We start from the raw sequence: 24,337 nt of genomic DNA, 5'->3' as shown, positions 1-24,337 counted from the left end.
GCCAGGACAGGAGGAAATCAGCGTGTAGATAGTGTTTAGGCACTGCTCTTCTTATTAAAATTAGCAGCAGGTGACTCAATTCTTTCCCCAAACAGGCCATTTTGTTTTGGTTTCACAAGGACCTATCCACTGGGAACAGAACAGACGGTAGTCCTTGTAACCATATCCCTAGGTCACCCTGTATCCGACTACTCAGTGCTCTACAAGCAGAGAGGAAAGTGGCTGGTCCCACCCAACCTCTCTGCATAGGGTCCCAGCTGAAGGGCAGGGATTCAGATCTCCCCAGTTACCAGGTTGTCATTCAATTCTGTAAAAGGAAAACCAGCCCATCAGAGACAGCCTGTTTCTAAGAGACAGAGGCAGGTCCCCTCATCTCACCTCCCTGAGCCACACTGGTTTAGGTCTCTGGGATCCTCTGAAAACGTAATCACCTGGAACACATAAATACCAACTAAGGAAAAAGATTTTAGTAGGATGCGTCACAAGGGCCAAATGTTTTTATCAACTCCCCTCCAGGAAACCAAATGCCAAACAGTTAATGTTCACTATTTTCTGCAGGGACAAACTTCCAATTAGTTCACTATTTTCTACAGGAGAAAACTTCAGCACATCATGATAAATAAGAATTCTGTAAGTGAATGCTTTTAGTTTAACCAAACATCGAAAATAATAAATATGTTAACTATAAAGAAGGGATCACTTCTCCCTTTATAAAAACTTGGTAAGCTATTTCTCTTCCGCATAGCTAATTTTGAATAATATTCTGATCTACAATCTTCATTACATTTATTCCTATATAGAGCTGACCTGTGCATAGTAAAAATCTATATATTAAGTCATTCAGAACAGAGCTCTCAGTTACCACGTGGAGAATGGGAAACAGGCAGCAGAGGCTAGGAGATAAGCCCAAACTGCCAGCATCTCCTCTTGTAAAAAAGCACCAGTGTATGCTGGATGCATTCCCTTAGAAGATATGTGACCACTTACCTGCTTCTCTTTCTTCTGTATTTTCATTATCATCTATTAAAGGCAATTATTTTATTTCTGTAAAACATAAAAAAGGCAAAGATTATGCTAAAATCCAAAATGAAACATTTTAGATTATCTCAAGATTAAGCTGCGACACATGAGGAAAACACAGAATAGAGGATTACTTCTCCAGAACACTTACAATTAGTGGTCTTCTAGCCCAGCACCCCCCAGAGGCCTACATATAGGTCTAAACCTACCTTCTCCCATCCTGAACCCTAGTGTTTTGCTCCAGATGGAGTGGAGTCAAAAAGATACTGTCTTTGTAGATAAAACAAGTTATAAAAGATGCTGGCATATTAAATTAAGAAGGAAATTAAAAGAGGAGCCAAAAATAATGACATGACTAGATTGAGGGGGGTGGAGAGGGGGTAGAACTAAGCAAAGACCTCATTTCTTTTGGAAGAAAATCAGTAAGTAGTATCTACAACTGGAAATCAAGAAATAGAAATATACACAATATGGGCCTCCCTCATGGTGCAGTGGTTAAAAATCTGCCTGGCAATGCAGGGGACACGGGTTTGAGCCCTGGTTGGGGAAGATCCCACATGCAGCAGAGCAACTAAGCCCATGCGCTACAACTACTGAGCCCACGCTCTAGAGCCCGCGAGCCACAACTGCTGAGCCCATGTGCCACAACTACTGAAGCCCGCATGCCTAGAGCCGGTGCTCCGCAACAAGAGAAGCCACCGCAGTGAGAAGCCCCCGCAGAAGCCCCCGCTCGCAGCAACTAGAGAAAGCCCGCGTGCAGCAATGAAGACCCAACGCAGCCAAAAATAAATAAATAAATAAAAAGAAATATACACAATAAAATAGAGCTAAAAGAGTTAAAAGTCGTTGTCTTGAAGGAGAGAGGAGCTGGTGTGAGACAGGACAGGGCACCCTTGCATTTCATCATAAGCTCTCCTACATTACTTGATGTTTTAAACCATGTGCACTTTAAACTGACAAAATAAGTTCCATTCCAATATTTCACATGATCTCTTTTTAAAAAAATAAATTTACTTCTTTTATTTTTGGCTGTGCTGGGTCTTCGTTGCTGCGCATGGGCTTTCTTTAGTTGCAGCAAGCGGGGGGATACTCTTTGTTGAGGTGCGCATGCTTCTCATTGCAGTGGCTTCTCTTGTTGCGGAGAATGGGCTCTAGGCACGCAGGCTCAGTAGTTGTGGCTCGTGGGCTCCAGAGTGCATGCTCAGTAGCTGTGGTGCACAGGCTTAGCTGCTCCGCAGCATGTGGGATCTTCCTGGACCAGGGCTCGAACCCGTGTCCCCTGCACTGGCAGGCGGATTCTCAACCACTGCACTACCAGGGAAGCCCTCATATGATCTTTTTAAGTGATTTTACTGTACCCAGGACTTAAGCCCCATCCCCACTCCAACCGTAATGCCCATGATGACACCTGAACTTTTTCTCATAAATGACTTTTCAGCACCATAGCAACAAGGGCTCAGCAAGTGGCTTGAGAGGTCACTGAAGTGCACTAAGGGCATCCCAGGGAACAGAAAGAACGCTATTTTAGGAAACCCAGAACTTGGGGCTGCCTGAATCACTCACTCTCACCTTCCCCACAGACAAACAATGGAAGGATCATAGTATCCCGGTTTCCGGTTCTAGTCTGGATGTAGACACCACCTCATATTTATTGTTTACTTTGACTTCCTGGACATCCCAGAGAGCTAGGAAAACATCCCAGAGGCACACAATTATCCTTATGTTATAATTATTTCTCATATCCAAATGAATGTGATGTGCAGGCATCAAGGAGAACTTTAAAGTGAGACAGTCCCACCTTCTAAGTGGGCTCATGGTGTGTATGATGCAACTGAGAAAAATGAAGGATTTCAATCATCCCTGGGGCCACAATTACAGTTTACCAGTTTAAAGTCTGGTAACTTTAGGGGTTTTTTCCTCCAAGAGTCAGAAGCATTTTCTATTAAAAGGACAAAATGCTACCAGGATATTGCTGCTTGCAAAGAGCATAGCATCCAAGGAGGTAACAAGCTGCAAAGTGGGCGCAGGCGGGGCCTAGACCAAGGGGGAAGGAGAGGAGGGCAGAGAAGGACTGGCCAAATCAAGAAAAGGGAAAGTCAGCAAACAGTGCTTCTAAGGATCAGTGTGAGGACTAGCATGTGATCGAGCAATTACCTCAAGAAAACCAGAGATTCCTGAGAAATGGCAAGGGGAGGGCTCTGAATCAGGGCAGTTCAAAGAATTTTACCACCTAAACTCCATTACAGTGGAGTCGGCACTAGGTAAACTATGTTAGTACAAGTTTATCTTCTTTCTCTCTCAATGTCAAATTATCAGACCCCAGAAAACCAACACTCTCAACTATCACAAACTGCCACAAACTCTGAAACGAAGAAAGAAGTTTGGAAAATAAATTCTGGCGAATAAAAAGGGATATTATAAATAACCAGGCACATACACTCAAATAAAATTCTACCCGACAAAATGAAATCAATCATTTACAAAACACAGAAAAAGTCCAGTGCCAATAAAAATTACTTTTTAATTTATAAAAAAAATCAAGTATAATGCAATAGAGACACCAAAAAACACAATTTCTGATCAAGTACCACAAACTAGCATGCAAATAAGACGGGGCCCCGACACTGCCAGGAACGCGGGGAACACTGTGGACCCTGGTCCTTGCGGATGGCACCTTTCATTGTTTCAGGCTTTCTGAAAGCACTCAGGCAACATGCCACTAGATCTATGAACTGCCACAGTCCATTGATCTGCCAGTTCCGCTTTCAGGGATCCATCCCAAGGAAATAAGCCAGCAGGAAATAAAGCTGAGAGGAAGCTCAGCGGTGAGGTAGGGCACAACGTGAAAACGCCCGTCACAGCAGAGCTCAGGCACTGCAGAGGGCCATGGAGGTCACACGGGCCCACCATTCCCTGGGCCCGTGTCATCACAGGGCCTGGGAAGATCAGAGACGGCACATGAGCACAAGCTGGAAAGACTGGGAAGAGGCTGACGCAAGTGTGGCTGGAATGTGGTTACTCAGCAGAGACAAGGGTTGGAGGAAAAGAGCTGGGTGAAAGATTCTAAACCAAATCTTACCGCCCCCCACCATCTGTTCACATGCAAGATACTGCCACCTGCACCCTCAGGGATATTCACGCTGCACAGATAACCCCCACCCGATTCTCTGAGAGAGACAGTGTGTGTGAAATCCAAGTGCATCCCAGTGATGATACTGTAAGAATAACTGCTCTAGTTCACTGGAAGCAGTCTTTGGCCAACTTCACATTGTTACTGTGAAACCATCTCTAGCACCTGGATGGACAGCTACACACCAGCTCACAGCCACTCCACAAGATAACAGATACAAACAACATCAATAGGGACTTCCCTGGTGGCGCAGTGGTTAAGACTCTGAGCTCCCAATGCAGGAGGCCTGGGTTCAACCCCTGGTCAGGGAACTAGATGCCACGTGCATGCTGCAAACTAAGGAGCCTGAGAGCCGCAACTAATGAACCTGCCAGCCACAACTAATGAATGCACGTGTGTAACTAAGGAGCAGGCAAGCCACAACTAAGGGGCCCACCTGCCGCAACAAAGACCCAGCGCAACCAAATAAATAAATTAAATTAAATATTTTTTAAAAAATCAGTAGGTGTTCAATGAACATTTTGTTGACTTTTATTTCTCCAAATAGCACCTAGTAGTTTACAATGCACTCTCTCTTCAGTTACCTCTACTTTTTTTTTTTTTTTACCTCTTTGATGACACACGTTTAAAAAATACAAAACCACCTAGTCTTTTCGTGAAGCTAAATGTTATGTAGCAGGAATGGAGGACCAGATATACCCTAAAGCAGGTACTTCTGCACACCACTGGACATGGAGCCTCTGCTGCTGTGCTGCCATCACCCAAAAGTTGTGATTGGAGAGATCTTTCGGGCTCGATAAAGTAAAAATTAAAACAGTAATTTCAGAGTCCCACAACTTAATTAGAAGCATAATACAAATATATTCTGAAACTCCTAACTGTGTGGACAAACCAGGAAATTTGTTAAGAGGAAAAAGTGTATGTAAAAAAAAAAAGTGTGTAATTTCTGAATTACATGAAAACTGGGAGGACTCCTCACTGCCTTTCAATGCTTATGTATGAAAGTAGCATTAATTACCTTCACAAGAAGGTTAGCTGCTAATATAAAAAGCAAACAATATAAAAATTCCCATTCCTTCTTACACTCACCTACCTCACGATGCTTCAATTAAGGAAAATGGGTGCCAGGTTTCAATAATAATATTTTGAAATTTATTACTTTTTCTCTTTCCAGTTCAAAAATTCTGCCCCAGTGCCTGCGCCATTTCCAAGTTCCTCAGTGCTGTGTTATGGACACTTAAAAAATAATAAAACATCATGTACACACCACTTTACCATTCATTTACGGAAATTATTTAAATTTACTCTATCTGGAGAATTCTGCCACCTGGGGTCTATTTCATTACCAGAGTGTGTGTTTACGGAAACATGGACAAGTGCACACACAGCAGACCCTGCCATGGTCCTTATATCCACAGGGACAGCAGAAGACACAGCTGACGGCAGGAGGGATGGGGACCTTCGCTGTTAACAGGCCACCAAATCCCTTCCACACTATCAGGCACTTTGGGACAGAGAGTAAGTGGGAAGCTACTTCAAAAATCAGATCTACCTCCAATTTTCCACAATAACCATGTACTTTTATCATCAATTCATGCCCCCCTTACGGCAGCAGGCACAAATGAGGCAATCCCACAGTGCTGGCGGGGGGTGTGGGGATGTGAGAAGGGAGCAGGCACAGGACATGGGGAATAACAACCCACCTGAGAAAAGCAAATCAAGAAGGCAGCGAGGAGCTCCTAGGGGCCACCTCTTACCGAGACTCGGGACAGACATCCTGGACCACAAAGAGGGTCCGACGGACGGGGTATCCCTCAACTTCTCACTTCCCACCTCCCCACCCAACCTGCACAAACTGCACAGATTTATCTCCGTCCTTTGCTAGGCCAGAAGCAGCCCACGGGAGGGTAACAGCAAGGTTCTGAAGTGCCAAAAAGCAGAGGAGATCCAGGCTCTAAGGACGATGAGCCAGAGCCGGTAAACCCTCTTCCAGACTTTGTTTCCTCACCTATAAAAAAGGGTGACAAAACCCACACCTCAGAGAGCATCAGAACGTAAAGGGCTCAGAATCCAGTGTCTGTCGCACGGTGCACGTGAGCTGTCTGGCAGCCTCTAGTGTCGCCTGTCCTGTGGGCTTCCTGCCAGGGTCAGGAGAGAAGGTGGCCCCCTCTCCTGAGGACAACTACCCTTCCATCAGTACTGGGGGTCCATCCTCTCCCACTTCTCAGCCACCTCAGCCTCTGGATCACTTTGCAGTCAGTCTCTCCTCGTTTCGTTTAGGCTGCCCCTCAGCCTTCACCCAACCCCTGAAGTCTTCCCCAGCCACGCTACTCCCCCCACCCCCGCCCGCACTCTCTTATCTTCTCAGCCCAGTTTAGCTGAAGAATCCTGGCACTTGTTGCTACCTGACATTATATTATGTCTAGCTGACTATAAATTTATTACCTGTGAGACGCACACACACGAGTGTAAGCTTTGTTTTGTTCGTGCTGTACTTCCTGAGTCTGGACCAGCACTGGGCTCATAACAGGTGCTCCATAAACATCTGTTCCATGAAGAATCACTTCCTTAAATCATCACTAAGCCTCTCTCTTTCTACAGCTCTTCTCTCAACAAAGAAACAGGCTCAACTCTATCTCAGAACAGTAACTATACCAACAAATCCCACACCTGCATTTTCACTTCCTCCCATATTACTTCCCTAAAGCTGTTCTTAGCAATGACTCCCTAGCTGCCAAATCCAAGGCTTTAGCCTGACTTCCTTGCAGTACTTTAAACTATGGACCATTTCCTCCTTTTAAAATTCTCGTCTCACTGGTTTCTTGGAAGCCATTCTCTCCTGCCCTGCCTCTGACTGCAGGCCTCCAAAGCTCAGCTTCCTCCATAGGCTCCTCCTATTATAAGGCCTAACCCTTAAATGTCAGTGCCCCCAGGGCTAAACACGCTTAATACCACAAGGGCTCCCTGAGTTCTCCACTCAACTCCCAGACTTCAACTCTACACCAGGACCACTGCACATTTCCAAATCCAAGTCCTCCTTCTGACCTCCAGGTAGGCATGTCCATCCACATCCTGGCCAGTTCCAATTAGGTATTCCACAGATGCCACAAAAAAACCCCACAACTCAGTGCTGCCTTTACACACACACACCTGCTCCTATGTCCCCCACTAGAGGCTAGATTCCCATGACCTGCCACCCAGCCCAGAGTTCAGTCATCCTTAACTACTTCCCTTTCCCTTAACTCCTTCCTAATTCCTGAATCCCGTGGTTCCTCCCCAGTCCACCTCTTTAGTTTATTACCACTTTTTTGGCAGGGGGATTTTTTTTTTTACCAGCTCTAGCCTCCTAAGTGTCTCTACTCTAAGTACCTTCTACCCTCATGCCATTACCCTCATTGGACCAAGAGTATGTTTTCCTAAAGTATAAACAAAATCAGATCATATCTCTGCAGTGTCTTCAAAAAGGAAAACAAATTCCTCATGGCACAGAGCCCTGCATAAGCGATCTGGCCTCTATTCCAAGTCTGCTGCTCTGATGTTACCTTCCACCATTCACCCAACTGTACTGAATACTTGAGGTTCAAGCTATGCCTCACCAGGGAAATCCTTCCACTGTCCTTCCACTCCTGTCTCTTATCCTTCGAAACTCAACTCTGGTGTCATGTTCTCCGGGATGTCTTACCCGACTTACCTAAACCCTGAAAGCAACTCGTGAGAAGCACCAAGCCATAGCAGCTATATCACCATGTCATCTTTTCCCTGTCTGTGCATGCCATCGGCTAAAGGCCTAAGCACCCTCTGGGGAAGGGACTCTGTCCTGCAGCAGCAGGCTCAGTGCCTGACATTTGGACTCATAAATGACTATCTGTGGAATGAGTGAGTGAATAAATGGGAAAGCTATGTTTACAGAAAAGGCTTTGAGCTCCTACTTTCTTCATCATAATTGGTGGCCTCTATCTTTTTTCCTTTCCTGTTTATTCTGTTCTTTTAGTCCAATTTCTCAGCATTCATCATTCATACCTTTTCAAAGTAAAAATGTACTTAGCTTAAGAATTCAAAAATATAAAGCTTAAAGCAAAAAATATTCCCCTGACTCTACTCCCCGCCATTCCTGACTCACTCTTCCCAGAGGCAGATCTGTAGCTATTCTTTCTACTACTTTCCAAAATATTTCTAAACAACAGTGATATACCGCATTAACAAAACGAAGGATAAAAATCATAGGATAATCTCAATAGATGCAAAGAAAGCTTTTGACAAGATTCAACATTCACTCATGATAAAACTCTCAACAAAGTGGGCACAGAAGGAACATACCTCAACATAATAGAGGCCATATATGACAAACCCACAGCTAATATCATACTCAACAGTGAAAAGCTAAAAGCATTTCCTCTTAGATCAGGAACAAGACAAGGATGCCCACTCTCGCCACTTTTATTCAATATAGTATTGGAAGTCCTAGCCATAGCAATCAGACTAGAAAAAGAAATAAAAGGCATCCAAATTGGAAAGGAGCTTCCCTGATGGCAAAGTGGTTAAGAGTACACCTGCCAATGCAGGGGACACATTGGTTCGAGCCGTGGTCCGGGAAGATCCCACATGCCGCGCAGCAATTAAGCCCGCGAGTCACAACTACTGAGCCCACAAGCCACAACTACTGAAGTCCGCGCGCCTAGAGCCCGTGCTCCGCAACAACAGAAGCCACAGCAATAAGAAGCCCGCACACCACAACAAAGAGTAGCCCTCACTGGCTACAACTAGAGAAAGCCCGAGCACAGCAACAAAGCCCCAACTCAGCCAAAAATAAATAAATTTATTAAAAAACAAAAAAAAGAACATATGACCCAAGCTAGCCCAACATGAGCCTTGCCTGGACCTTCAGTAGAACTTTTAAAAAACAAACTGGAAAGTAAAACTATCACTATTTGCAGATGACATGATACTACATATAGAAAACCCTGCAGATTCCAACAAAAACCCATTAGAACTAGTAAATGAATTCAGTGAAGTTGCAGGATATAAAATTAATAATAGAAATCTATAGCATTCCTATCCACTAATAATGATCTATCAGAAAGAGAAATTAAGAAAATACAATCACATCAAAAAGAGTAAAATAGGGCTTCCCTGGTGGCGCAGTGGTTGAGAGTTCGCCTGCCGATGCAGGGGACACGGGTTCGTGCCCCGGTCCGGGAAGATCCCACATGCCGCGGAGCGGCTGGGCCCGTGAGCCATGGCCGCTGAGCCTGCGCGTCCGGAGCCTGTGCTCCGCAATGGGAGAGGTCACAACAGTGAGAGGCCCGCATACCGAAAAAAAAAAAAAGAGTAAAATACCTAGGAATAAATTGAACAAAGAAGCTGAAAGACCTGTACTCTGAGGCTATAAGACATTGATGAAACAAATTGAAAACAACACAAATAAATGGAAAGATATACTGTGCTCACAGGTTGGAAGAATCATACTGGTAAAATGACCATACTACCCAAAGCAATCTACAGATTCAATGCAATCCCTATCAAAACCAATGGCATTTTTCACAGAACTAGAACAAATAATCCTAAAATTTGTATGGGACCACAGAAGACCACAAATATCCAAAGCTATCTTGAGAAAGAAGAAGAAAGCTGAAGGTATCACACTCCCTGATTTTGAAGCATACTCCTGAAACTAACAAAATATGTCCATCAACTATACTTCAGAATAAATAAATAAACAAAATTTCTAAAAAACACGCTAATAGTGCTAGTATATTGTTTTTTCCAATTTTAAACATTATTCTATCAGCTTCTCCCTATAAAACAGGAGTTGGCAAATGTTTTTATAGAAGGTCAGGTAATTAATATTTTAGGCTTTGCAGGCCACATGGTCTCTGTTGCAACTAATCAATTTTGCCACTGTAGCATGAAAACAGCCAGACAATATGCTAACATATGGGTTGGTCTGTGTTCCAAAGAAACTACAAAACAGGTAGCCCCCTGCTATGGAAGATGAAGCATACCTTCCCAATATAGCTATTACTACCATTATTATTAAATCAATATTCAATTCACAGCTAAGACATGAACTATATACTATGCTAAAATTTTCTTTTTTGTGTAATTTTTTCCCTAAAGATAGTAAGTACCTTTAAATTTAAAAATTTAGAAATTTGCTTTGTTTTCTATGAATCACTAACTTATCTAAAAATGCTTCTCCGAAGCCTTAAAATTAAAATTCCTCTCAATCTAAGTTCATTTTTTCCCCCTTGGATCATTATATCTGGAGTGTTACAACTCTCTTCAATCTGTTTCAAAGGCACATTTCCTAGGACTTCTCATCACCATCCTCCTGGGGGATTCATCCCTTTGTCCCTCTCGAGTGAACTCCCAAGTTTCTCTCTTCTCTCTGAGGGTTTACTCTCTCATTCTGGTGAATCACAATGTCCACTAACTGACTAGGAAATATATGAACGAGAGGTAAGTTTCTGAGACCTTCACGCCTCACTAGGTTTACAGTCCACCTTGATGGCTTGGTGGGTAGCAAATCACAGGTTGGAGACGGATATCGCCTCAGAATTTTGAGAGCATTTCACCACTGTCCTGTTCCTTCCACCACGTGTTAAGGAATCTGAACCACTGTGATCCCTAATCCCTTATCTGTAACCTCTCTTCCTCCATAGAAAGCTTTAGCCCCAGGGAACATCTTTTCACAATGATGTACTGTGGGGCTGTTTTAATCCATGAGTTTGGGCACCTGGTGAATTCTTTCACAAACTAGAAACAAACACCTGTCTCAGTTCTGAGAAATCCTCTTGTATTATTTCCTCATAATTTCCTCCCTAATTGTTTTCTTGTAATGGAACTCCTATTATTGTATATGAAAGACAGACCTTCGGGGCTGTACCTCTAATTTTCACATTAAAAAATGTTTTTAAATCTTGTGTTCTGCTTTCTGGGAGGTTTCCTCAACTTTATCTTCCAACCCTTCTTCTTTTTTTTTTTTTTTTTTACGGCTAACATGTTCACCATTCAATAATTCTTTTTTTGGGACTCTGATGTTTTACTCTTGTAGTCTCCTAAGGCTGTGCCAAGTAACCAACAATAGAAGGGCGTTCAAACGACAGGCGGTGGCTCTTTCCTTTCAAAGACGATGCTGTGATCTAGTAGAAACACTTCTACTCAACCAAAACAGTCCAACTGGCATGAGAAAACGCCTCTGTAACAATTTTAAGGATTTTTCTATGTTTTCAAGGCTCTGAATGAGTTTTATATTTCTATCAAAGGTGGCACAGCAACAAAAAATGAGGATTTTGGTTCAGATACATGAATTTTTTGATGCCTGAAAGTTTTTTTGGAATGTAGAGAATTTTTAGATTAGATCTATTTCTCTGAAAAGTTATCTTTTGTGTATAATTTAGGCTAGAGCTAATCTGTATAGGGTGAGCTATGATGCTCTCTGCAACAGGCTAGAGATAACACACCACCTTAATTTCATGACTACAAGTCAAAAGCATTCACATCTCTCAAGATGAAAAGAGGGCCATGAGGACAAAGACATCTATTTTGAATACTACTATATATCTAATTCGTAGGACAGTATTTTGTGAATGAATAAATATATTAATATTACACATGGATTTATCAATGGTGGGTCAAAAGAGAAGGATCATACTGGTATATATACCAGGTTTAGTCTAAAAACCCTTCTCTCCAAAAATGTAGGTGCCTAATTCGAAATACCTGCCGACATAACTAGGGAGAAGACACCAGTACCATCGCGACTTCCAAACTGATGCAGTGCTTTGTTTTGCCAGCTTGAAAGTACAATTACCGCCTCAAACATTAACTTAAGATGCTTCGCTCCTCAAAAGAAAAGTGTTTTAAACATTCAAAGTGTTACACTAAAAGCTTTGTTACCCTGTATATGGGTAATGCAAGCCAAAAAGCAAATCAAGAGTAGTGACTTTAATCCCTGTCTATGAGAGAAGGCATAATTAGCATTAAGAGCAATAACCTTCTAGAAAACTCTTGTTACTGGATTAAGAGTATTAGAAATGTCCATTTTAAGAGGCTTCCTATTGGTCAATTGCAAAATAACAGGACTTTAAACTCATTGCTACTGACTTCAACCAATGTCTAGCACTGCCATAATTCCTCACAATAATCTGTTTTACCTAGATGATGTAAAGGTGTAAACTAAGGAAGCTCTCTAGAATCGACTAGAAACATTTCAATAGTGCTGCATTCAGAGAATCAGAACTGAATGGGACCTTTGGGATCACACAGCCAAACACTTTGATCTTAATGATGAATGAGACACATCTGCATAATACCAAAGGAAAAAAATCAACTCCAAACCCCAGTTCATCTCTTCAATCAGAGAAAATCATTTCAACTCCTAATCTGGTGATGAAAATCAACTTGCTCGATAAGAATCACTATTAACAGTAGTAGTAGAAGCAAATGGCCAGGCATTATCAGAGCTTATCAAATAACACATTGTAAAGTAAAACCTGACTGCACTTTTTTTCTGTCATTAGACCCTACACCATAATGTCAACTGACCCAGATCAGGAATGATCCCATCTGTGAACACAGGACTGAAGAAACCAATCTTCTGACAGCCAAGCCCACTCAAAGTTCAGAGCCCTGAAAATCCAAGCTATAACCTTATGTAGGAAGACAGAGGGTTTTACAAATGACACTCATATTCAGTCTCAAGAGACCTCACCAGTTATGCAACATCTTTTTGAATCGTTACACTTTAATGTTTTTTGTAGAGGAAGAGTAATACCTGTAGGCTTGAGTGAAGATATCTAGGTTCTGAACATAAGGGTAGCATGATTTGTACAATTTATTCAATATCTCTGGGTCTTAGTTTCTCATTTACAGAATAGGGACAAAAACTATCTTTTGGGAGAGGAGATGGATGAGTTCTACTTTGGACAGGCTAAGTTTGAAGGAACAGTAAAGGCTGAAGCAAAGTGAAGGGGTGGGGAACTTAAAAGCTCAGGAAATGCAATCCTTTTATCTTAAGAATGATGAAACTAAGGATCAGAGCAGTCTGATTGCCCAAAGGCTCACAGTTACGCAAAAAGTACAAGAATCAGGGCTTCCCTGGTGGTGCAGTGATTGACAGTCCGCCTGCCAATGCAGGGGACATGGGTTCGTGCCCCGGTCCAGGAAGATCCCACATGCCGCGGAGCGGCTGGGCCCGTGAGCCATGGCCGCTGAGCCTGCGCGTCCGGAGCCTGTGCTCCGCAATGGGAGAGGCCACAACAGTGAGAGGCCCGCGTACCGCAAAAAAAAAAAAGTACAAGAATCAGATTTCCTGGGTTCCAATTCAGCCCTCTTAGCACTATATCAAGCTGCCTTGTAGGCAAATGAAAACGGCGGGAGAGGTCAGGGCTGGAGATGTTCTATTTGGGGCACGTGGAGACTGGGCAGAGATTAGAAAGATATTGTACAGACTAATTACTACAGTCTAGGGGAAGGGAGGAAGGGAAGGTGGGAGGGAGGGAGGGAGGAAAGAAAAAAAGCAGGCCGTTGCAGAGGATGGTTTCGATCCATCCTTGGGGTGAAGAGGAAGCAATTAAAAGTCTGATAAAACTATCATTCAAGAAGACCTTTTAAGCACATTTTAGACAAGGATGGACCCTTCAGACAATATTACATACAAGTGAAAAAAAATTTCATACAAATAATTCATACGATAAACATAGATAAAAATCTTTAGGGATATAACTGCCAAGTAATTCTGTTTAAGTTCTTTATCTACTTTCATAAAGCCTGCCATTTGAATCCTGAATTGATAAAATTGTTTTGGAGCAATTTACAGTAAGGGAAAAACTCTATCTGATGGCTAGCCAAGACAGCAGGAAACGAAGTAAACACATTAACAAAATCATAACACAGACAACACAGCAGAGTTTTTACTTTGGGGTAAATAATAGAAGAAAAATCACATATTTATGGTCATTCGGGCGCAGTACTCTTTATTCTACAGGATACAGGAGACCCAGCCCAAGTGCAAACCAATCTACAGTCTGAAAACATCTTATCAAATAAATTTGTGGAATTCCTAGTACTACAAAGACGGGCTTTCCCCCTACTTCTACAACTCTGCTGTGTTAAGAGTAAAATAAAAACCCAGGATTTTTCCAAAGTGGGTTTTTTTCTATTGTTCAAAAATGAGACAAATAATGGATTCTGAACCTGACACAAATTCCCTACTATTCCAGTTTTAAGGTGCAATCCTGAAACTGAATTTCCACATCTTACGTTAAATCACCTGCTGCAAACCCAGGAGGATGCTGCACCCTGATGGATTCCACGGTCGTTTGTCTCCTAAAAGCTGTACAACTCTGGCACCTCCTGCTCTTTCCTTAGCGTCTATGAATTTTTCTTTAACAGAATCTGAGAAGGATTTTTTTTAAGCTCTGGATTTTTAAAAGATTAAGTGGCTCTTAATCCTCTCCCACCCTCAACTCCCCCCTTCCCTGAAATCTAAAAGGAAGAGAGCACTGTGATAAACACAGAACCAGGCTGTGGGCGGGTATGTAAAACAAAACTCTGCATGATGTGACGGACTAGGGAAAAAGCTCCCTTGCGAAAGCAAGCACAGACAAGCACTGGCTGAATGGTGAGGCGGGTGGCTGGCAACCAGAATCTCCTGCCAACAAAATGCCCTGGTTCTCCAAATCTGCTTGTGCTACGCTAAGAGCAGAAACTGCAGGCAATAAGAAGAATACTCAAGAGGCCACCTGAGGCAAATTTAAGCCAGCTGACTAAAGTCTGCTAATACCATGTATGTTATGTGTGGTCCATCTAATCTGCCTAAACATTGGTATAGATGTATAGATGTAGTCACCTATTTTAAATTAATGTATTAGCAAACAACGTATTGTTAAAACTACTGACTTCTAACACCTAAATAATCACTTAACTAGAAGTAAAACTCAGCACGTTTTCAGATTGGTATGTGGTACTATTTAAGGAGGACTGGTCTGGGAGATGACAGAATTCACATCCCGAATGAGCAAGAGAACCACAGAGAAGGGCCAGTTAGTTTACTTGGTAAATAGTACCAATTCCCAGATCAAAAGACAATCATTTTGAAATATAAATTCAACTTCGGCGAGCAGGGGCTACTCTTCGCTGCAGTACGCAGGCTTCTCATTGCGGTGGCTTCTCTTGCTGCAGAGAATGGGCTCTAGGCGCGTGGGCTTCAGTAGTTGTGGCCCACAGGCTTAGTTGCTCTGCAGCATGTAGGATCTTCCCGGACCAGGGATCGAACCCGTGTCCCCTGCATTGGCAGGCAGCTTCTTAACCACTGCGCCACCAGAGAAGTCCCTAAATTTAACTTCTTAATACCCATAATCTCCCACTCATATTACACTATATTTATATTACCTGTTCCAATGCTCCCTTCCATCATCAGCACAAGCACTGAGAACCAGATGTAGTGATGTGATTTAAAATTGTTCTAGATACAGAGGAGCAGTTGTGGAGGACAGCAAATTTCCAACCTGCCACTCTGGAGTACACGTGCAGAATGAGATTCATACCTTCCATCACAGGCACCTTTTCCTTAAGATACTAAATTTGCTAATGAAGCTCTTTATTGGTAGCATAGTACAAGCTCAGGTTAGTAATAAAATGAAATAAATAAAAGTCAGGAACCTCTCTCATTAGCCTGGATATGAAATCCAAGTAACAGTTCTTGAAGCCTCAAGAGAATCCTAAAGGAGTTGGTGACAAAGCTGCATGTCACAGACAAGTAGAATAAAAGCAGGCCTCACACAGAGGAATACAAAACAGTAACTCCCCAGAGGGCCAAGGGAGTGCATCAGTCCCTGATGCCTAGGACAGCGCCTAAGATATAGTCAATACCCATATATTTGCTTGGCGAGTACGTGGATTGAATTTATAAATAAAGGCTCACTGGCTAGTTTCACCACTCACTATTTTCTTCCCTCTACCCTCAAATGACTTAAGGGCGAAAAAATATAAGGAAACAATTTTTGCAAGGGAATCACTCCAGGTTTTCAGCCTGCTGTGTTACATGTTTGTAGTAACTCTCAGCCTGGACAAAGCCTCTCTAGATATAAGAGTGCCACCAGCGATTCAAAGCACAAAAACAACCATAGCCTATATATGTGAAGATACCAAGCTCTGTACACAAAAGTAGGTAATTCCAAGTCTATTACTGTTACTCACTTTAATTTGATTTAGCAACGATTGGGCTTTACACAGCTGACTCTAAAATTCACCCTGAATTCTATCCACAGTGTAATCTCAGAGTTTCTTAGCAACCTTCGCTTTCTGGAAATTTGACTCCTATCCAGATTCCATATCCATCTTGTGGATCCAAGTTCAACTCCTAACTTGGTGAATTCTACGATTCTGCACCCAGAGTTATCTACTCCTGAACAAACCACAGTACTGACCTGCTTCTGCTTGCAGCTTTTAAAAGCCACACATTGAGACTCTCCTATCACCACAAATTCCTGAATCAAACATCTATGGTTCTCATTCCCATTAACGCTTACATGGGAGTTACCACTGTGGGCCCCCAAATTTCTTAGCCAGGCAAAAGGGGATCTGGTGATTTAACTGCTTCAAGAAGAAGGGTATATGGTGACAAAGATAAAAGCAAAGATAATGCTTACAGAGGAGAGCAGTGATATTTTATTTAAACTAAGAACAAAGAGGTATCTGAAAAGCCATAAAAAGAAAAACTTAGAAGTTCCTGTTTGAATACTTGGTAAGAAGAATGTCAACAACATAAGAAGTGTATGTTGCTCTATAGAAGACCTCAGCATTAATTATTTGATCCCAAATGGAAAAAAAAAAGGTAGTCTGGCAAATAATATATATATATATATATTTTTTAATTTATCTTTTTTTTTATTTTTGGCTGCGTGGGGTCTACGTTGCTGCGTGTGGGCTTTCTCTAGTTGTGGTGAATGGGGGCTACTCTTCATTGCGGCGCGTGGGCTTAGTAGTTGTTGCTCACAGGCTCTAGAGTGCAGGCTCAGTAGTTGTGGCGCATGGGCTTAGCTGCTCCGGGGCATGTGGGATCTTCCGGGAAAAGGGCTCGAACCCATGTCACCTGCATTGGCAGGCGGATTCCTAACCACTGCGCCACCAGGGAAGCCCTAATATTTTTGCTGAATGAATCAGATACCTGTTTTTTGACATTAAGTTGAACAGCCCTCAAACAGGTTTTAAAAAATAAAAATAAGGTTGAGGGACTTCCCTGGTGGTCCAGTGGTTAAGAATCCACCTTCCAATGCAGGGGACGTGGGTACGATCCCTGGCCAGAGAACTAAGATCCCACATGCCGCGGGGCAACTAAGCCCGCGTGCCGCAACTGAGCCTGTGCGCCACAATTAGAGAGCCTGTGTGCCGCAACTACAGAGCCCGCGTGCTCTGGAGCCCATGAGCCACAACGAGAGATCCTGCATGCTGCAACGAAAGATCGTGCATGCCACAGCTAAGACCCAACGCAGCCAAAAATAAAAATAAATAAATAATTTAAAAAAAATAAAGTTGAGATACCCTGGATTATTTTGTATTTTCCCTGTTCCAGCCTGGATCTGGATCTTGTTTTTAAGTTTATACTTTTGGAATCAGACCATACCACACTTTTACTTTTATTGAAGTATAATATGCATTAAAATAAGTATAGCTCTTCACATACTGAACACCTGTGTAACCAGCATCCACATCCAGAAATAGGACACTCTTAGCAATACAAAAGCCCCATCCATGCTCCTTTTTGGTCACTACTACTTTTCTCCAAGGGTAACCACCAGCCTGACTTCAAACAGTACAGATTAGTTTTGCTTGTTTCTGTACCTTATAAAAGTGGAATTATAGAGTACGTACTCTTGTGTCTGGCTTCAGTGCCAGTTATCAATTTACTGCCTCTCAACTCCAAATTCACCCTTCAGTACCTGCTCTGTGATAATGCTCTGGACTCTTAAGCCTTTTCCCTTTACAGAAAGCATGATGTTAAGCTTGTGGTCAGTAGAGGGCGTTGGAGGGGCATCGCAGGAGGAAGGAAGCTTGTCTTTCAGGTTCAAGGGTGCAGTGCTTTTTTGCCCAGTGAGAGTATGTAGGGACATCTAGTGGTGCTCTGTCCCAGTAGCATCCCCAAAGCATTAGACTGTTTTCTCATATTCAAAGATCACCTGGAAGCTTTAATTTGCCAGCAAAGGTCCTACCCATACTTGAGGATAATGAAATTACCCCATAGTTTTTTCTTCTCTAGGATAAATATCCCCATGTATTTAATACCCCACATATTTTCAGCTCTCTCCTGTTCTTTTTTTTTAATCTTTATTGGAGTATAATTGCTTTACATCTCCTGAACTTTCTATGTTGTTTCCTCCTTAATCTGCAAAATCAAAAGCTGAACTAAGACACTTTATCTAGCTGAAGTAGTATCGACTCATAAATATCCATCCAAAACCAAATCAAACCTCCTGGTGAAATGCTACAGGCACTCCTATTAAGGAGTCTGGAAAAAGACAAGGACACCATCCATCAAGCATTGCTCTGGACATTCTAGAGAATACATGGAAAAATTATGAGATGTATAAACTAGAAAGAGAGATACAAAATTATTATTTATATATGATGTGACTGTTCTTCTTCTAAGCCCTTAAGAAACAACTTCAAAACTATGAGAACCAAGGAAGAGTTTATAAGGTCAGTAAAATATATATATCTGTACAAACATCACCCATTTTGTAGGAAACAACCTCAAGTTTTCCTCAAGGATGTAGCTGCTGCTGTTCACATCATGCATACCGAGCGAGACCTACTCTACTGCTCCAGCTGTGACCACCTACTCAAGGGACTGATGCCAAGGCCCACTTACACAGGCCAGACATGAGGCCAACCTCCCACTGTAGAGTCTGGCACCATGTTGGAACTGACTCAATCAGCCACATGAGGGTAACTCACATGTAGCTTGTCTTTATTAACTCAATTCTAGCCAGAATTGTGTTAGTATGTGCCCAACACAATATTCATCTTGAATTTCTATTACACCAAATTCAACTTCTTCCTCTGGTTTTATGATTTATCATATCTCTGAGGAGCTGGCCACCTCACTAAGCAACCAACAAGAGCAGATATACAGGACAGTCACCAATGAAGCTAAAGAATCGACTCTGGGGCTTCCCTGGTGGCGCAGTGGTTGAGAGTCCACCTGCCGATGCAGGGGACACGGGTTTGTGCCCCGGGTTGGGAAGATCCCACATGCCGCGGAGCGGCTAGGCCCGTGAGACATGGCCGCTGAGCCTGCACGTCCGGAGCCGCAACGGGAGAGGCTACAACAGTGAGAGGCCCGCGTACCGCAAAAAAAAAAAAAAAAAAAAAAGAATCAACTCTGTTTCTTCAACTCTAAAATGAGGGTATTTGACCTCAGATTTTAAAAACCCTTTCCTAAGGATCCTATGCCCTAAAATTGTCTAATTCTGTGACCCAGTATATATAATAACCACACACCAAGAGAAAAAAAACTATGGTAAACGAATCCTGCAAAAACACTAACATATTCCCCTTTTTACCAAGTTCTCCATTCTCCAGGTGAATAAGAGCTAGGTTTTTTTTTTTAAATATAGAAGGGTAATAATAAATTCTTTTTTTTTTCTCCAAGAGAAACTTACTAAAAAGGAAAGAAACTTACTAAAAAGGAAAGAATGCATGGAAGTCAAGAGGATGATTTAGGAAATCTGCTTCTGTTAGAAGGCATGAACATCTTTAACAAAATGTGTTAAGTACTTTAAGAAATTCTATAAATTTGGGAAAAGTTAACCATGGAATGATGATTACCAAAATTACATAAAAGTGTCAATATTTGAGTCTGTAAATAGAATAAATAAAATTAAGAAATATGTTGTTTTTAAATCCACCCTCGCTCTTACACCTAGAGAATCAATCCCTTGAGGCCTTTCCTGTTCAAGTTTACCACTGGTACACAGCTGCTGGAAGCTTCACACACAGGCTAAAAGACACTAGATAAATCCAGCTCATTCAGCTCCTGACCTGAGGAGGCTTCCTCATAGTTTTGTATTAACTCATCCCTATCAGTGATACCCAACTGCTTAAAACATCAGATTGTTACAACAATGTTCAGATCCTTGAGGATCTAATCATTTTCTTATCCACACAGATTAACTTCTTACCAGACTAATACAAAACAAGCACCATTCGAATATAAAAGCATAGAGAAAGGCAGTGACTTTGTTGGTGAAAGAACATGACCGCTCAGATTATTCATTTGAACTGACACTTGGTAGAAATAATGAATTTACTTGCTCAAGTAAAAACAGAATGGGGGAGGCAAAAGAGGGGAAGAAAATTATTTCACAATTTGTTGAAATATGAGACACAGTACTTCAATTTAAAAAAATTACTTAGCAAAGAGATAGCAGAGATATACTTGGGACAAATAGTCTATAGTACCTCCTGACTCTTGGTTCTATAACTGAGACCTACGGCTGCTATTTATTATGATTTGCAGAATTTGAAAAATTGTTTTTATGGTATTGGATATGAGCTATATGCATTTCTGCTCCAAAAACAACCTGAAATTGTGTAGCTAAGATCCAGGTGGCTGATTCACACAGGATACTACTCTGGCCATTGGACCCTTTTTGCTTTAAAGTTCAAGCTACTTGCTCTCTGAACAGACTGTGACCTCAAGCTGTCTGCCAAGTTTCTCTTGTGAACTTACCATCTATTCTGACCCAGATGATAATACCAGAGTCTGAGGGCTGTTTCCGCCACCTCCAACTAAGGTCCAGTTAAGAGATTCACAAAACGTTTCTGAGTAAGAAGGACCTTCCTAAAGGGAAAACCCTACATACTTGCCCTTCCAAGTGGACATGTTACGTGTATATATGTGTCTCTCTATATATACAGACACAAGCAAACAAAACACATATATATGCAGATTATTTATATACAAATATAGATTATCCTCCAGGGATAGTAGGACAGTGCACCTGAGCTATTTTTCTAGTAACGGAGACACTACATAATCCACTCTGTCCTTCTGCTAAGAACATAAACCCTGCAACCGAACTGTCTGGGTCCAAAATTCTAGCTCTTGCCATTTATTAGCTGCGTGACCTAGACAAATCACTTAATCTCCCTGACTCAGTTTCCTCATATGTAAAACAGGGATGATAATCATGTGAGGATTAAATAAACTAGTACATGCAAATAACAAAGTACAGTGTCTGGCACACAGGAAGTACTATGTAAGGTTAAATATTACTACTGATATTTATACAACAGCCATCCAGGTAGAATAACAGGAAAAATATGGGACTACAGCAGTGAGAAAAAATGACCTATAAGAATTCAAGTGACCTATATGGATTCATGATCCATAATCCCCAACCAAAGTAACCTCAGAACTTTCTTACCCTTGGAGCAAACCCCAACGTAGATAAAAATATTTCTCAAATCATGATAATCCAAAAGCAGGAATCTAGCTCAAAATCTGTTCCCATACTTCCCTGGTGGTCCAGTGGTTAAGAGTCCGCCTTCCAGCGCAGGGAACGCGCGGGTTCGATCCCTGGTCGGGGAACTAAGATCCCACATGCCGCGGGGCAACTAAGCCCACACACCGCAATGAAAGATCCCGCATGCCGAAACTAAAACCCAACGCATTCAAACAAATAAATGTTAAAAAAAAAAAAAAATCTGGGCTTCCCTGGTGGCGCAGTGGTTGAGAATCTGCCTGCCAATGCAGGGAACACGAGTTCGAGCCCTGGTCTGGGAGGATCCCACATGCCACGGAGCAACTAGGCCCGTGAGCCACAACTACTGAGCCTGCGCGTCTGGAGCCTGTGCTCCGCAACAAGAGAGGCCGCGACAGTGAGAGGCCCACGTACCGCGATGAAGAGTGGCCCCCGCTTGCCGCAACTAGAGAGAGCCCTCGCACAGAAACGAAGACCCAACACAGCCAAAAAATAAATTAAAAAAAATAAAAATCTGTTCCAGTAAAACCTGTTAAAGATAACTCATTCAAAAACAAATAAATGGAGGGGAATTTACCTAAACATATATATATTTTTTTTTTTGGCCGTGCTACGCAGCAGTGGAAGCACGGAGTCCTAACCACTGGATCGCCAGGGAATTCCGAAACATACAACTTTTAAACATTCCTTTCTACACTTCTTTCACTAAACATAATCAGACAAAAAAGTACTTTGCATAAATGAATTTTTCAGACACCTCATTTTACTCTGTTTTTTTTTTAAAGTTCTTAGTCAAAACTTTTCATTTCATTTTCTACAAGTCTCTGTCTTCTTAAAGTGTAACAATAGTGAAATAAATGATTCAGGCAACAATCATCAGTAAGGGTTAAATTAGGACCATTTGATGAAAGGTGGACAGACCTGGAAATCCGCAGGCTGTCAGAAAGTCACCCCATGGATTTTTGTTGGCCAAACGGGGTAATACAACTTGACAACCAAAGGCTATGCCAACATGAACCCGCCAATTAATCTTAGCATACAAAGTAGGACAGTCAAACATTATGGCTTTCTAATGTGAACGGGAAATATACCACCTATGAATAATGAAAAATCTGAATGATTACAAAAATAGTTTAGCTTCCAAATCTAACTACCTGTTTACAGGTAATATGGAGAAAGAGTAACATGTTATATGATACAAGGATACAATCAGCAAAATCCATAATGTGGGGAAGGGGAACAACCCAGTTTCTTCAACAAATAAATGGTGTAACAACAACAACAACAACAGAGAGGGGATTTATTACAGATTAAAAGAAATTTATTACGTGATTAAAAGATATCAATCAAATGCATTAAGTGGACCTTATTTGAACCTGATTCAAAGAGTTAACTGTAAAAAGCCATTTTTGAGAAAAATCAAGGCAAGAGATTCAGTATTAGGTAATGTTAAGGAATTAGGTTATAGGGAATCTGTTAATGTGTATGACAATGTGCTTTTCTGTCCAACAGATATACACACTAAATATTCATAGGTGAAATGATAGGTTATCGGGACTTTCTTCAAAATACTCTAGGTCAAAAAGAAAGTGAGAAGGGACACATAAGAATGGCATAAGGGGCTTCCCTGGTGGTGCAGTGGTTGAGAGTCCGCCTGCCGATGCAGGGGACACGGGTTCGTGCCCTAGTCCAGGAAGATCCCACATGCCGCGGAGCGGCTGGACCTGTGAGCCACGGCCGCTGAGCCTGCGCACCCGGAGCCTGTGCTCCGCAAGGGGAGAGGCCACAACAGTGAGAGGTCCGTGTACCACCAAAAAAAAAAAAAGAATGGCATGAGGATTCACTGTATTATTCTCTCCAGTTACGTGTATGTTTGAAATTTCCCATAATAAAAACTGTTTTTTTCAAGGTTAAAGGAAAGAAGAGACAGGAATTCATAACCAGATCTAAGTTTGGCCACCATCCACGAGGCATGAAAAACTGCAGAAAGCCTTTATGTAAAACAAACATGAAAAAAGCTGACAGTAGTGGCCCCTAAAGACTGTATGTGGATTCTTTGGGCAGATTTCTTTTGTCAGCACAAATTCTCTTTACAACATTCCTCTCGAGGTATGCTTTCCATCAGGCAATGTACTATTACCAAGGTACAAACAGGATGTCCTAACACCAAACTGAACTCTTCAAGCCTCTACACCCTGAGAAAAGTTATTTGAGGAAACTGACTACCAAAATATATATATATTTTTAATGGCGTGTATGTATTCCTAAGTCTTTAGCAGTTTATCTATACTTTTCAGTTTTTTCCAACATTTGTATAAATAAATATTTTTGTATAAGAAATACTCTTTAGTATAATGAAAAAAAATCGCTGTGGTTAAGAAAAGTTTATTTAAACTTCCCTTCTTTCAATCCCTTCTCCATTCCCATTGCTCCTAACATAGTTCGTGCTATGTTATTATCACTTTATACTTGGTATCACAGCAGTTAAAACATTAACTGATTATACCACAGATGTGCAGGTCAAATATATCAACTGTTTCCTTCCAAAACTTAAAAAGTATATGAATAATTAACCTTATCCCACATATAATAGTAGTGTACTGAATTTAGAGAAGAGAGTACTGTTCAAGTATCATAACCAATAATCTAACAAAGGGGTTCAGTAATACAGGCACCAAGGCTATTCAAAGGAGAATTC

The 24,337-nt window shown here is 41.8% G+C and overlaps 1 protein-coding gene across 3 annotated transcripts in view; it reads right to left on the bottom strand.

Moving 5' to 3' along the window:
• CHD6 (chromodomain helicase DNA binding protein 6) overlaps positions 1-24,337 on the bottom strand; it is a 212,693-nt gene that overhangs the window by 146,345 nt on the left and 42,011 nt on the right. For 2 of the 3 annotated variants that reach the window (XM_004272856.4, XM_033433749.2), the window contains one exon: positions 988-1,044. In XM_004272856.4, coding sequence (XP_004272904.1) covers positions 988-1,020 — 33 coding nt within the window. In that variant the 5' untranslated portion in view covers positions 1,021-1,044. Of the gene's footprint in view, positions 1-987; positions 1,045-6,595; positions 7,071-24,337 lie in introns of those variants that run through there. The other variant, XM_049699558.1, reaches the window with a different exon arrangement.

The sequence above is a fragment of the Orcinus orca genome, chromosome 16 (genome assembly GCF_937001465.1).
Source record: "Orcinus orca chromosome 16, mOrcOrc1.1, whole genome shotgun sequence".
NCBI lineage: Eukaryota > Metazoa > Chordata > Mammalia > Artiodactyla > Delphinidae > Orcinus > Orcinus orca.
Note: the sequence above shows the minus strand (reverse complement) of the source record. Positions and strands in the feature narration are given on the sequence as shown.